The 15157-nt window shown below is 39.1% G+C and overlaps 1 protein-coding gene across 1 annotated transcript in view; it reads right to left on the bottom strand.

Moving 5' to 3' along the window:
- The window catches only part of LOC142382701 (uncharacterized), a 47448-nt gene extending 38866 nt beyond the window's left edge, over positions 1–8582 (bottom strand). Inside the window, exons 1-2 of the mRNA XM_075468823.1 lie at positions 8511–8582; positions 5725–5826 (exon numbers count right to left, since the gene is read on the bottom strand). Of these exons, the coding sequence (XP_075324938.1) occupies positions 5725–5807 (83 nt within the window). The 5' untranslated portion in view covers positions 5808–5826; positions 8511–8582. The remainder of the gene's footprint in view (positions 1–5724; positions 5827–8510) is intronic.
- Positions 8583–15157: the final 6575 nt, after the last annotated feature.

The raw sequence follows: 15157 nt of genomic DNA, 5'->3' as shown, positions 1-15157 counted from the left end.
ATCAATCAATCAATCAATCAATTTTATTTATAAAGCACATTTTAAATAAACGCAAAGATTACCAAAGTGCTGTACATTAAAATAAACACAATAAAAACATCATAAAACAAAACTGTGCACATAAAATAAACAACCTAGACGGTGGTAAAAGCCAAAGAAAAGAGGTGAGTTTTAAGACGACTTTTAAAACAGGACAAGGAAGGGGCCTGCCTAATGTGCAGCTGCAGCTCATTCCAGTACCCAGGCTCCGCCCTCGCAGTGACGCAACACCTTCGGCTCTGCTACACTTACTCAGGCAAACTGCTCATTCAGGTGGATTCGAGTTCCCGAAAAAATGGGAACTCCACCCACTTTGTCGGAAAGCAATCAACTTTGAGCAGCGCCAACGGCCCAGGGTAGAGGCGTGTTCAAGGTAGTGACGTGGTTGAACTGCCACTCAACCCATGGATTGTACACGGAAGCACTTCTTTCAATATCAACATGGAGCAGCGTCAAGCTTTTGACACTGCTGTAGATGCTGTAATGAAAGTGTTCGACGGGAGATTCTCGTTAAAAATCGAGCAAAGAAAAGCCCTTGAATCATTTCTTGACAGGAAAGACGTTTTCGGCTTGCTCCCTACTGGCTTTGGTAAGAGTTTAATCTACCAGTTAGCCCCGCTGGTAGCTAAATCATACGTCAGAGGAAAGAGTGGTGTGATTGGCTTAAGCTTAGGCACAGCCTTTTCTGGCCTCAACCAGTAGCAACCCGAGGGAGGCGGGTTGACCAGGCCATTTCAAATCGTATTCGTTATGGTCTTGGTCAGACCAGAATCTCGAAGAGATTTGAAAGTCTATGTTAATCAGGCTACATTCCAGAGCCGAGGGGCAGCAACAGAAAATGCTCGGTCCCCCCTGAGCTTCCGCCTTGTTTTAGGAACCCTCAGGAGCAGCTGATCAGCTGACCTGAGGGTGCGTAGGGCTGCAGAAGCTCAGAGAGGTACACTGGTGCAAGGCCATTCATGGCTTTAAAAGCAAATAAAAGAATTTTAAAATTAATTCTAAAATGGACAGGAAGCCAATGGAGAGATGCTAAAATCGGCGTAATGTGCTCAAATTTCCTAGTGCCAGTTAAAAGTCGTGCAGCTGCGTTTTGTACCAGTTGAAGGCGTGCTATAGAGGACCCCCTAACCCCCATAAAAAAGTGCATTGCAGTAATCAAGCCTCAATCAAACAAAGGCGTGGATTACTGTTTCTAAGTGCTGTCTTGGAAGAAAGGGTTTTATTTTTGCCAACTGTCTCAACTGGAAGAATCTTGTTTTAACCACAGCTTTAATCTGGCTTTCAAACTTGAGGTACGCGTCCACTTTTACCCCCAGATCATTTATAATAGGTTTGGCGTACTGCGCCAAGGAACCGAGATCGATTGAGGGGAACTCAGAGGTGCCACCAAAGGCCATCACTTCGGTCTTCTTTTCATTAAAATTTAAAAAGTTTAGAGCCATCCAAGCCTTGACTTCAATCTAAACAATTTACCAGTGGCTTAAGGGAGAAGGAGTCAGCTTTTTTAAGGGGGACAAAAATCTGAGTGTCATCAGCGTAAAAGTGGAATGAAATACCATGTTTCCTGAGAATGGAACTCAGCGGGAGAAGATATAATGAAAACAAAAGAGGGCCGAGCACTGAACCCTGAGGGACCCCGTAAGAGAGAGGAGCAGTGGAGGACACATGCTGCGTGTACACCAAGAGCGACCTACGCTACCTGAGCGCCGGAAATCATTATTTCTCTATGGAGGGTGAGCTACCTGCGCTACCAGAGCGGATTCGCCAGTGGCGAAGAAAACTGAGCTACCAGAGCGGATTCAAGCGATTAAACTCAAGCTAATATTATGGTAATGAGCTATGACGCGTTTCGGCGAAAACCAATGACAATCCACAGATTGTAGGGGTCCGACAATCCGCGGGGTTCGCGGAAACAGACGTGTAAACTTTGGTTCCTATCCAAACAAAAGTCGTTTAATCCTGAGACTGTTGCAATTGCCGTATCGAGTGCTTCAATACAATAGTGTAGTAACCCCTCGCATACCTTTCTCACTGCAATTAAGTTTTATTTCGGATTTTATTTCGAATTCAGTTTATTTTTCACAGCTGCCTCTGCTATTCCTGCTCTTCTCAGGTGTACCTAATGTAGTTTTACATCATTTGTAACGTGATGTATATCTTGTATAACAAATTGTAAATAACAACACGTTTATTCGTGTCCCTGCCCTCTCTTTCCTCATGTTTTTTTTCGCGGGGGTGCTGCACAGCCCTTTAAAAATTGAACATTCTAAATGTGACGTCACAAGCTATCAAAGCAAATTCTCAAACAAAGCTTCTCCAGGTAGCGTAGGTCGCTCTTGGTGTACACGCAGCAACAGAATCACCAAGGCTGACACAGAACGTCCGATGAGACAGGTAAGACCTGAGCCATGCCAGCGCCGGGCCCCTGATGACCACCCAATGCTCCAGGCGAGAGATCAGTATGTCGTGATCTACTGTGTCAAATGCTGCAGTTAAATCCAACAGTACAAGAATAACACAGTGACTAAAAAAGTCAGTGGCTAAAAAAAGATATCGTTAAAAACTCTGTGCAATGTTTTGTAATCCATCCATCCATCCATTTTCTATACCGCTGAATCCGTCGGTAGGGTTGCGGGGGGGCTGGAGCCTATCCCAGTGGTCATTGGGCCAGAGGCGGGGTACACCCTGTACAGGCCGCCAGTCCATCGCAGGGCCACACAGAGACAAACCAGACAAACAACCACACGCTCACACTCACTCCTGAGGACATTTTAGAGACACCAGTTAAAGGATAAGACCGTTTTTTTTTTACATTGGGCCCTTGATTTCACATTATAACATGATGTTCTACTCACCCCTGCTTGTTGTTGGTCATTTGGAGCTGTTCCGAAGATATTCGAGAGGCGTCTGGCTGCTCTCTTGAGATATTCGGCCATGAAACGGTTTCCTATGGGCAAGTTTATACAGGCACAAACTATGCTGTTTATAATTTATTAATTACTCTACACTAGCACTGATAACGTGGAGGTGCGTCGCTTACCCCTTTGATGCGCAACATATGAACAGCCCCTCTAATGCACAACATGGGTCAAAAATGACCCGCATTCATTTCCAAGGTAATTTCAAGCTGGCTGAGTTTCTCTTTGTTCTATCTTTTGAAATCAATTTAATTTATGATTGAATATTCAAAGTATTCTTTAAATATCTTGTTTTTGATCACCACTGATCATTATTTTCATTTTTACTTTCATACTTTATAAGCAAAAGTAGTTATTATATTACTACATCGAATTTACACACATGGGTAAAAATGACCCATTCATCCAAATGTGACATAAAATAAAGTAACTTAATACTATTTAACTCTTTTCAAGTAGTTACTTTAGCAGTGAGTGGGGCCAAACAATTATTTAGTATTTGCAACATGTTTGTCATTTTTTCACACACACATACTGTCAGGTTTTTGGGGTGGCAAAGCAGGTGGACCCACATGCAGACACTGCAGGCTGAACAAAACGTCTTTAATATAACCAAAAAGGGTTATAGGCAAGATCCAAAAACAGAAAATGGAAGAACAAGGCAAATAGGGAAAACATGACTATGACTTTGACTATGACGACTACAATACAAATACAACTACCAGACAAAGACCAAAACGGCAAGACTTACTTTGGAAGACTAATGACGCAACAACAAAATAAATAACTTAAATACAAAGGGGAAGAAGAACAGGTGAAGAGAGGGAGGAGAAGCTCAGGTGAGGGGAGTGAGCAGAACATGGATTGGTGGGGAAAACACCAGGAGGCAGGGATGAACAAACAATACAACAAGACAGAGGTGTGAGCAATCAAAAACGAGCAGGAAAAAGACAAAGACAGAAAGTGAACAGAACACAAGAGGACAACCACTACAAAAACAGGAACTAAATAATAGAACCAAGACAGGAAATAACATAACCATGATAACAGTTAACACATAACCCTACCCTAACCCTAACTAAAATAGAATATGTCAACAGCTAGCTAATAATAATTATTTGTAACTTTCTGACAAGTAATGTACTCACTCTCAAGGTAACCTAAACCTAATCATCATATAATGTAATGTAATGTTATCTTTCACTACTGTCATCAAGAAATCTCTAAAGTAATATTAGTACAATTGAAAAACAAAACTTACTGTACTTAGATGTGTGATGGGAGCTGTGCTGAGCTGTAAAATGGTAAATGCATGTGGGCCCTGTCTGACCCATGTGTGGAAACTGGATGTAGCAATACAAAAGCTGTGCTTCCTCATAGGGTAAGAGAGGAAAATAAAAATAAAGATTTGTGCTGAACAAAAACAAGATATTTACTGCATACTTGGAATAGAAAATGATTGATGATTAATTTATTTCAGAGATATATCATAGAAACTCTCAGGCATACATCAAGTAACATAGAAAATGAATGCGGGTCATTTTTGACCCATGTTGCGCATTAGAGGGGTAGTGATATAAAAAGGGTTTTTATTCAAAAAGTAAGAAAGGAAAAAATAAAATAAGGATGCATGATGATTAAAAACAAGTTAATTGAGGAATACCTTGAATATTGAATGATAAAGTTAATTTATTGCAAAGATATGGAAAATTAAAACTCAGCCGGGTCACTTTTGACCCATGTTGTGCATCAAAGGGTTAAAAAAATCCGGGTTACTGTAATTTTGAATATTTGTCGTAAAGTGGGTGTTACTGACGTCCTCGTCGTGCTACTGCCACAGACAGCCCACAGACCTGCTGCCTATTTATTCATTCGGCTAAAATTCAAAATTAGTAACCCGGATTTTTTTAAGTAAGCGACGCACCTCCACGTTATCAGTGCTAGTGTACAGTAATTAATAAATTATAAACAGCATAGTTTGTGCCTGTATAAGCTTGCCCATAGGAAACCGTTTGATGGCCGAATATCTCAAGAGAGCAGCCAGACGCCTCGCGAATATCTTCGGAACAGCTCCAAATGTTCAACAACAAGCAGGGGTGAGTAGAACATCATGTTATAATGTGAAATCAAGGGCCCAATGTCAAAAAAACGGTCTTATCCTTTAACCTAACAGGCATGTTCATATTCACATCCACATACATCTTAGAAAGGGTTTTAAAAAGTCATTTAACCACTCAAAAGCATTTTAGAGGCTGGAAGACAGAATGAACTCAGACCTTTCCAGGAAGCCCTCTGACTGTTTCAATCTCTTTTCTGTTTGTTGTTTACTTGGTTCATTTAAAACAGGCAGAATTCAGCCTGACAGAATAAGTGTGAAACCTCCTCACGTGCTTTAATAAAACACACCATCACACACAGATCACATCTCCTCCTGCTGGCATTCTTTTTCCTTTTTCTCTTCTTTCCTTCCAGCTTTCACTGCAGCAGCTGCTGCTTTTCAATGACAGAATTAGAGGTTCTGATTGGTCAGCTGATGCCACATGAACATGAACGCGCTCATATTCAGAGTCAGAAAACCTGGGCTGATAACCAGCATCCTACTACAGCTCAACAACATCTCCGTTGTTAGGGCGAGTTAAGCCAGACCACCTAAAAATAAGCTTAAAGTCACCCTGAATATGTTCAACCTGTTTGGGTTGCCAGTATACGTTGCCATGGTGATATCCCAGATAAGAAGCTGCCCCCCCCCCATGAGCAGTTCTCTTACTTTGTGTCTGATGGTTCTGGAGGTCTGGGTGGGTTCCTGTTGGCAGAGCGACCGCTGGATGCTGCAGACTCTGCTCTGTCCATCTTCTGGACTTCAGTCAGTCTGAGAGAAGAAAAGAATGAAGACAAACACGTCTGTTCAGGTCTCACAGCCAAACTGAAACAAGCTTTAACCTCCTGCTTTTCTTTCTGTTCCACGTCAGAAGGAACTTTTAGAGAAAGGAGACGTCATTTCTTTCCTCCGAGCCGTCAGACTCAGTTTGTGCTGACCCAGCTGATCAGCTGTCTGCAGCTTTGTGGAGTTTGGATTTACAGATGAGTTACTGCTGCCAAAGCTGCTCTGAAGTCCTGATTAAAACACATCAGCTTCACTGTGTTTATCTGTGTGTTCTCTACATGTTCGTTCACTCATTCTGTCAGTAAACTCCTTCAGTAATGATCCAGCTTCTGATGAGACGTCTCATAATCTGTAGAAATGATCCAGGAACAGAAATGTTCTCAAAGTGGTGATCATAGAAACGCGTCCCCCAGCAGTGACGCAGCTTCAGCAGAGAAAATGGCCGCCAAAGGACAGAAAATCTTTGCTGTGCCTTCTTCATCAGTCAGACCAACAGCTGCCTCACACCCAACAATCTGAACTAAGCAGCGAATCAGAAAGCTGAAACAATCTGAACTAAGCAGCGAATCAGAAAGCTGAAACAATCTGAACTAAGCAGTGAATCAGAAAGCTGAAACAATCTGAACTAAGCAGCGAATCAGAAAGCTGAAACAATCTGAACTAAGCAGTGAATCAGAAAGCTGAAACAATCTGAACTAAGCAGCGAATCAGAAAGCTTTATATGTGTGTTTATCTCAGAAATTGAACTTGATTTACATCCAATGTCTACAAACACAGCGGAGACATTAAGTGGACTAAAGTGTAAGCAGAGACTTAAAGAATCCTCAGATCACTCTGATGCTAAATTCAGGGGAAAATGCTATAATTATAATATTATAATATTATAATATATTATAATATATAATATAATATTTTTTTTAAATATTTGTTTATTTAGTCATTTTTCATTATTATTATTAGTTAGTAGTATTTTTTTTAAACAGAATTGGTATTATTATTGTTGTTGTTAATACAATCATTGTAAATATTTTAAAAAAATTTGAGCTACTTGACTAATTTGAATTTCCCCCATTGGGGGATAAATAACGTATTTTTCTATTTCTATAAATAAAATGTTTTAAACGTGTCACAAGTTCTTCAAAAACATGCGTATTTTACTCAGCGTCCTAAAATCTTTGTAATTTTTTAATATTTCTGAAGACATAAGTATAGTAATATCACAAAGGCAGCAACGTCTGACACAGACAGCGTTGACTCTGATGGTGTGTGTCACAACTTAACGATTATAAAGCCACAAACATGAAGAAGGTGAGAGAAAATGTTCAATATCTTTTAAGGTTCTGAGACGCTGAAATAACATCTGAATCGCTGTTGCAGAGCTACAGAAACACAAATAAATCCCAGTAAACTCCATCTAACTGCACTTTCATCAGCAGATGTTTTGGCTGATTTGGTCACTTTCCAAACAGAGAGATGTGAGATTAACAGGAGACCGGAGGCGTGTTTCAGGGTGTAGTTCACTGGATCTCCAGCAGGGGCAGAACGCTGCTGCCCGTCTTTAACCAACACCAACAGACGTGTGCACATCACTCCTGTTCTGAACTCCCTCCATCGGCTTCCTGTCCTTTACAGAACTGATTTTAAACTTTTAATGTGTGTTTTTAAAGCTCTTAGCGGCCTCGCCCCGTCGTATTTATCTGAGCTTTTAACAGTCCTGGTAGAGCTCTGAGGTCAGCAGATCAGTTTCTGCTGGAAGTGCCCAGGTCAGAATACAAACCCTGGGGTGAGCGAGCCTTTTCCCAAAGCTGCCCCCAGGCTCTGGAATAAGCCCCCCGTCCAGCTGCGTCTTATTTCTGACCTGGGCCTCTTCACATCTGGGCTAAAAACCTGCTTATATAGGATGGCTTTAATACCCAGTAGCATGATGATGCTTTTATCTTATTTTATCTTATTTCATTATGTTGTATTTTATTGCTTTCACTGCTCTTTTATTGTTTTTATTTGTTTTTACTTCTTCTTCTCTTTATTTATTAGCTGCTGTAAAGCACTTTGGTACACCGTAAGGATTGTCTGTAAAGGGCTGTAGAAATAAAACACATTTACATTTAAACATTCTTATTCAAGACGAAAAAAAAAGTAACAAATATGAACAATCAGCCATGATGTATATTATATTTAAACAGCTCAGTGTTTAAAAGTCTGGTCTTTGTTAAATGTCCCAAACAGCAGTTGTTGCTCACAGTAATAATAATATTAATATCACAGAATGTTTAACGCAGTGATATCTGATCGCTCAGGCTTTTTGTCAGTGAAAGGCTGAACTGATGGATAAACTTTATCGGATAAAGACGTCCTGAAACTACCTGATAACACTAATCCTGTTCAGGCTGTGGAATCCAAGTGAAGACGTTTGAGATCTTTACTGTTCAGAGGGTTAATAACACCAATAATTAACTCGTTATCTAAGTCTTCTGAGAGCTCTTCCGGTTGTTTGGCTGTGGTATGAAATGGCGGCTGCCTGATTCTGAACATCTGTTAATGACGGTAAAATGCGATCCATTTACAACCAGTTAATGCTCATTTTGAAGCTCCGCGCGCCTTAACCATCCGCAGCACGCGCAGACAGAATGATCAACCTGATCCGTATTAAAATAATTTGAATCACTCACCGGTTTACTAACTGCGCCACCGAACAGCCCCAAAGATGGAAGTGAAACTAACATTTCCTGCTGTTTTTTAACAGTAAAGACTTGAAGAGCGCCTCCGCCTCTATTCCCACAGCTGGAGCTGCATCTAAAGCACTATTTCATGAGTCAGTCAGCCTTTATTTTATTACATTATATATATGTATATGATATATAATATATATATTTATATGTTTTCATTCAGACTAAATGCAGTACAGCAGATAAAACTATGTCTTTAGATGTGGAGCCCTTAGACCCAAAAAGTAGTTTATTCAAGTGTACCACCAATTTTATACTAAAACTGACGCAGTTTAATTGAAGTTTACTTTTTATGTAGTATATATACTTAAGAATAGTATAGTGAAGTATAAAGAAAAGTCTAAGACTAAGTACATTAATACTAAGACACTTATACTTTAATACTAAAGCTTGTACTTTTTACTTCTTTCTGCCACAAAGTACTAATACTTAGTTTATCTTGATCCAAGTACAGAATAAGGTCGAGTCGTTGACTTTTTTATCAGAAGGACTTGATTTCATAGAGGCTCTTTGTTTTTGAAATGAAGTCTAATGATTTAAGCAGCTATTTGTAAATACACTGGATGGTATCTTTAAAATGTTATTTGTATGTGTATATATATATACATATATAAATTTAAATTTGTTCTCAACATTCTCAACAAGAAGGTAAGAGAAAATGTTCAATATCTTTTAAGATTCTGAGACGCTGAAATAACATCTGAATCGCTGTTGCAGAGCTACAGAAACACAAATAAATCCCAGAAAACTCCATCTAACTGAACTTTCATCAGCAGATGTTTTGGCTGATTTGGTCACTTTCCAAACAGAGAGATGTGAGATTAACAGGAGACCGGAGGCGTGTTTCAGGGTGTAGTTCACTGGATCTCCAGCAGGTGGCGACATTAGCCCCAAAATGAAACCAGACGAAGTCACCACATGACAACAAAGTAGAGCTGAGGTTATAGTTCACAGTGATGTTATTATCTGTAGGTACAACTTTGAATTTAGAACAATCGTTGTGGTTTAAAGAGAACTGATTTCTATCTGCAACCTTTTTTATATCTGCAACAAATTAGCGCACAGCTCGCGGTCAGAATGACGTGCGCACTGATACACAATGAGAGACAGTATAGGGCCCAAGTGATAACGAGGAGTGACTTTTGCCGGCTTCTGTTTTTGTGATGAAATAAATCACTCTTTAGCACACGTACTGTTTTGGGAAGAAAAACGCGCTAATTTCTTGACCCCAGCAAACAAGCCGGACTACTTTCGCCTTGACCAACACTGGACAAGAACTCGGCTCACAGGACACTGTCGGGGGTAAGTCAGTTTGAATGCACGACACTGGTTATGGTGATGCCATACAGATCCATGTCAAATATCCCGAACTATCCCTTTAATTTTGAAAGATCAACTCTCCTCTCGTGTCCCTGTCTGATTGTCACATGCAAGATTCCACCTGTTCCCTGTGAAACCTGTGTGCATAAGAGTCTGAAGCTGTGTTCAAAACCGCATACTGCATACTGCATACCGCATACTACATACCACATACCGCATACTACACACTGCATACTACATACTAGCATTCTACATACTACATACTACATACTAGCATTCTGCATACTACATACTACATACCGCATACTACATACCGCATACTGCATACTACACACTGCATACTAGCATTCTGCATACTGCCTACTACACACTGCATACTACATACTAGCATTCTGCATACTACATACCGCATACTACATACCGCATACTACATACTGCATACTACACACTGCATACTACATACTAGCATTCTGCCTACTACATACTGCCTACTACATACCGCATACTACACACTGCATACTACATACCGCATACTACATACCACATACTACATACCGCATACTGCATACTACACACTGCATACTACATACTACTTACCACATACTGCATACAACACACTGCATACTACATACCGCATACTGCATACTGCATACTACATACTGCATACTACACACTTCATACTACATACTACACACTGCATACTACATACTAGCATTCTGCATACAACATACTACATACCGCATACTACACACTGCATACTACATACTGCATACTAGCATTCTGCATACTACATACTACACACTGCATACTACATACTACACACTGCATACTACATACTGCCTACTACATACCGCATACTACACACTGCATACTACACACTGCATACTACATACCGCATACTACATACCACATACTACATACCACATACTACATACCGCATACTGCATACTACACACTGCATACTACATACTAGCATTCTGCATACTGCCTACTACATACTGCATACCGCATACTACATACTACATACCACATACTACATACAACACACTGCATACTACATACCGCATACTGCACACTGCATACTACATACTGCATACTACACACTGCATACTACATACTACACACTGCATACTACATACTAGCATTCTGCATACAACATACTACATACCGCATACTACACACTGCATACTACATACTGCATACTAGCATTCTGCATACTACATACTGCATACTACATACTGCCTACTACATACCGCATACTACACACTGCATACTACACACTGCATACTACATACCGCATACTACATACCACATACTACATACCACATACTACATACCGCATACTGCATACTACACACTGCATACTACATACTAGCATTCTGCATACTGCCTACTACATACTGCATACTACATACTACATACCACATACTACATACAACACACTGCATACTACATACCGCATACTGCATACTGCACACTGCATACTACACACTGCATACTACATACTACACACTGCATACTACATACTAGCATTCTGCATACAACATACTACATACCGCATACTACACACTGCATACTACATACTGCATACTAGCATTCTGCATACTGCATACTACATACCACATACTACACACTACATACTATATACTGCATACCACATACTACATACTTGCATACTGCATGCTACATACTACATGCTACATACTGCATACTACATATTGCATATTACATACTACATACTGATCGATCAGACAGTATGCAGAGTCTTCTCGCTTATTAAAACTCACATACTAACTCAGAAAGTTAGCATGAGTAGTAGGAGTAGTAGGAGTAGTATGCGGTTTCACACAACACAGCCTGCGTCTCCCCTTGTCTTGTGCCATTGTGCCGTATTTGTTGGTCAAACGTGCTTCACTCTTGCCTTTCCAAAGCCATAGTCATAGTTCCAAGTTACCATTTTGGTCGTTTCCTCGCTAAGAGGGTTTTTTGTTCTGATTAACTTTTATAATATAGTCTTGCTAAAACCAAGTTCAAGTTTAATTGCTTTCTTGTTTTTTCCTCCAAGTGGAATGATTTTTTTTGTTTGATAAATATTTAATAGTATAGTGCCTCCAATTTTTGAAAGCCTGTGAGCAGCAGACTTTTACAAAATAAAAGCCTGTGAGCAACAGACTTTTACAGAATAAAAGCCTGTGAGCAACATATTTTTACAAAATAAAAGCCTGTGAGAGACAGACTTTTACAAAAAGAAGCCTGTGAGCAACAAACTTTTAAAAAATAAAAGCCTGTGAGCAGCAGACTTTTACAAAATAAAAGCCTGTGAGCAACAGACTTTTACAGAATAAAAGCCTGTGAGCAACATATTTTTACAAAATAAAAGCCTGTGAGAGACAGACTTTTACAAAAAGAAGCCTGTGAGCAACAAACTTTTACAAAATAAAAGCCTGTGAGCAGTAGACTTTTACAAAATAAAAGCCTGTGAGCAACAGACTTTTGAAGAATAAAAGCCTGTGAGCAACATATTTTTACAAAATAAAAGCCTGAGAGCAACAGAGTTTTACAAAATAAAAGCCTGTGAGCAACAGACTTTTACAGAATAAAAGCCTGAGAGCAGTAGACTTTTACAAAATACAAGCTTGGGAGCAACAGACTTTTACAAAATAAAAGCCAGTGAGCAACAGACTTTTAAAAAATAAAAGCCTGAGAGCAACAGACTTTTACAAAATAAAAGCCTGTGAGCAACAGACTTTTACAAAATAAAAACCTGAGAGCAACAGACTTTTACAATAAAAGCCTGAGAGCAACAGACTCTTACAACAAAAAAGCTTGTGAGCAACAGACATTTACCAAATAAAAGCCTTTGAGCAACAGACTTTTACAGAATAAAAGCCTGTGAGCAACAGACTTTTACAGAATAAAAGCCTGTGAGCAAAAGACTTTTACAATAATAAAAGCCTGAGAAGAAAAGACTTTTACAAAATAAAACACTGACAGCAACACACTTTTACAAAATAAAAGCCTGTGAGCAACAGACTTTTACAAAATAAATGCCTGAGAGCAACAGACTTTTACAATAATAAAAGTCTGAGAGCAACAGACTTTTACAAAATAAAAGCATGAGAGCAACAGACTTTTACAAAATAAAAGCATGAGAGCAACAGACTTTTACAAAATAAAAGCATGAGAGCAACAGACTTTTACAAAATAAAAGCATGAGAGCAACAGACTTTTACAAAATAAAAGCATGAGAGCAACAGACTTTTACAAAATAAAAGCATGAGAGCAACAGACTTTTACAATAATAAAAGCCTGAGAGCAACAGACTTTTACAATAATAAAAGCCTGAGAAGAAAAGACTTTTACAAAATAAAATCCTGAGAGCAACAGACTTTTATAAAATAAAAGCCTGTGAGCAACAGACTTTTACAAAATAAAAGCCTGACAGCAGCAGACTTTTACAAAAAAAATTCTGAGAGCAACAGACTTTTATAAAATAAAAGCCTGAGAGCAACAGACTTTTACAAAATAAAAGCATGAGAGCAACAGACTTTTACAAAATAAAAGCATGAGAGCAACAGACTTTTACAAAATAAAAGCATGAGAGCAACAGACTTTTAAAGAATAAAAGCCTGTGAGCAACAGACTTTTACAAAATACAAGCTTGGGAGCAACAGACTTTTACAAAATAAAAGCCTGAGAACAGCAGACTTTTACAAAATAAAAGCCTGAGAGCAACAGGCTTTTGCAAAATAAAAGCCTGAGAGCAACAGAATATTACAAAATAAAAGCCTGTGAGCGACAGACTTTTACAAAATAAAAGCCTGTGAGCAACAGACTTTTACAAAATAAAAGCCTGAGAGCAACAGACTTTTACAGAATAAAAGCCTGAGAGCAACAGACTTTTACAAAATAAAAGCCTGAGAGCAACAGGCTTTTGCAAAATAAAAGCCTGTGAGCAACAGACTTTTACAAAATAAAAGCCTGTGAGCAGCAGACTTTTACAATAATATAATAAAACAGGGGTGGTCCGTGGCGTAATGGGCTGAGCAGGCGCCCCATGTACAGAGGACTAAAGCCTCTGTATATAAGGATCAATATAACATAACATTTATATATAAGAACTGAAAGTCCAAAAACGAGTTTGGTTCGTGATATAATGTGCACGTTGTTTGTTATTCACTGAATCTGGTTTTATCCGGTGGTTTGTGTTTATAGACGATCCAGCTTATCACTCAACTGTTGAAAGGACAAGTTGGGAAACATATGTAGCCGTGTGAGTGAGGAGTAAAGATGCAGTTCATGAAAAGACAACCAAAGAATAAGTTATTTGGTTATATTTAAACCAATATGATGTCATTGTATGAAAGAATGAAAAACGGGTACCCATGTATCAGATACTAATCTTAAAGAATTAAATCTATTACACTGTTATAACCTCAGTGCCATTAATCAGTTATTATTATTATTATCATTATTATTTTCAATGTGTGAGACTTACCTGAGATTGTCCGGCTCAGATGAAAGAGTAAAGATTGACCTGAGGTTGTGAAAGAATCGTGTTAGTCTGCAGTCTGTGCACTGGGATGTTCTTACTTTCAGTTTTAGCTTTATGTACGGGATATTTCTAGAAAGAGGGGAGGGAACACTCATTAAAGGCTGTGTGGAGGCGGGAGGGGCAGCCCAAGGGCCTCAAACATGACGTTCTCACAGGAGGAACAAACTGATCTTAAATAAATTTGAGGAAACAAGACAAAAGATTTGTGCTTAATGTAACACATCTGAGCAGCTTCAGCTGAAGCAGGAAGGGAAGTTTAACTGTGGAATCCTGTAAATATACAAGCTGATCCGATTCACTGACCTATCGCTCGGGTTCAGTGATTCTCTGTTGGTTTATTCGTAAAACAGTAACTCCGGCAGGGATGTTTGGTTTCACCTGTTGGATCCTGTTAGTTTCACCTCCACGCTATATCAGATCAGATTTTCTTGTTAAGGTTCAACTTCAGAGGATTGTTTCCTTGTTCCTTGTTTTAATGTTGATTAATTTGTAACTTTTAATTCCAAAGTGTGGACTGCAGCTCAACTTACTCAGAGATGAGAGACGGCATCCATCGGCTTACGTTCATTCTTGCAGCTCGAACTATATTATAGTCAGAAATCCTTCAACAAGTACAAAATAAACCTCATCAGCAACTTTATTTAAAACATCTATTCAAATCAACAAAGTTTAGGTTATGTTTTAATATCAGAGGCCAAATGTTCTCGTGAGTATT

Source organism: Odontesthes bonariensis, chromosome 6 (genome assembly GCF_027942865.1).
Source record: "Odontesthes bonariensis isolate fOdoBon6 chromosome 6, fOdoBon6.hap1, whole genome shotgun sequence".
Taxonomy (NCBI): Eukaryota; Metazoa; Chordata; class Actinopteri; order Atheriniformes; family Atherinopsidae; genus Odontesthes; species Odontesthes bonariensis.
This window is presented reverse-complemented; position numbering and strand designations above follow the sequence as displayed.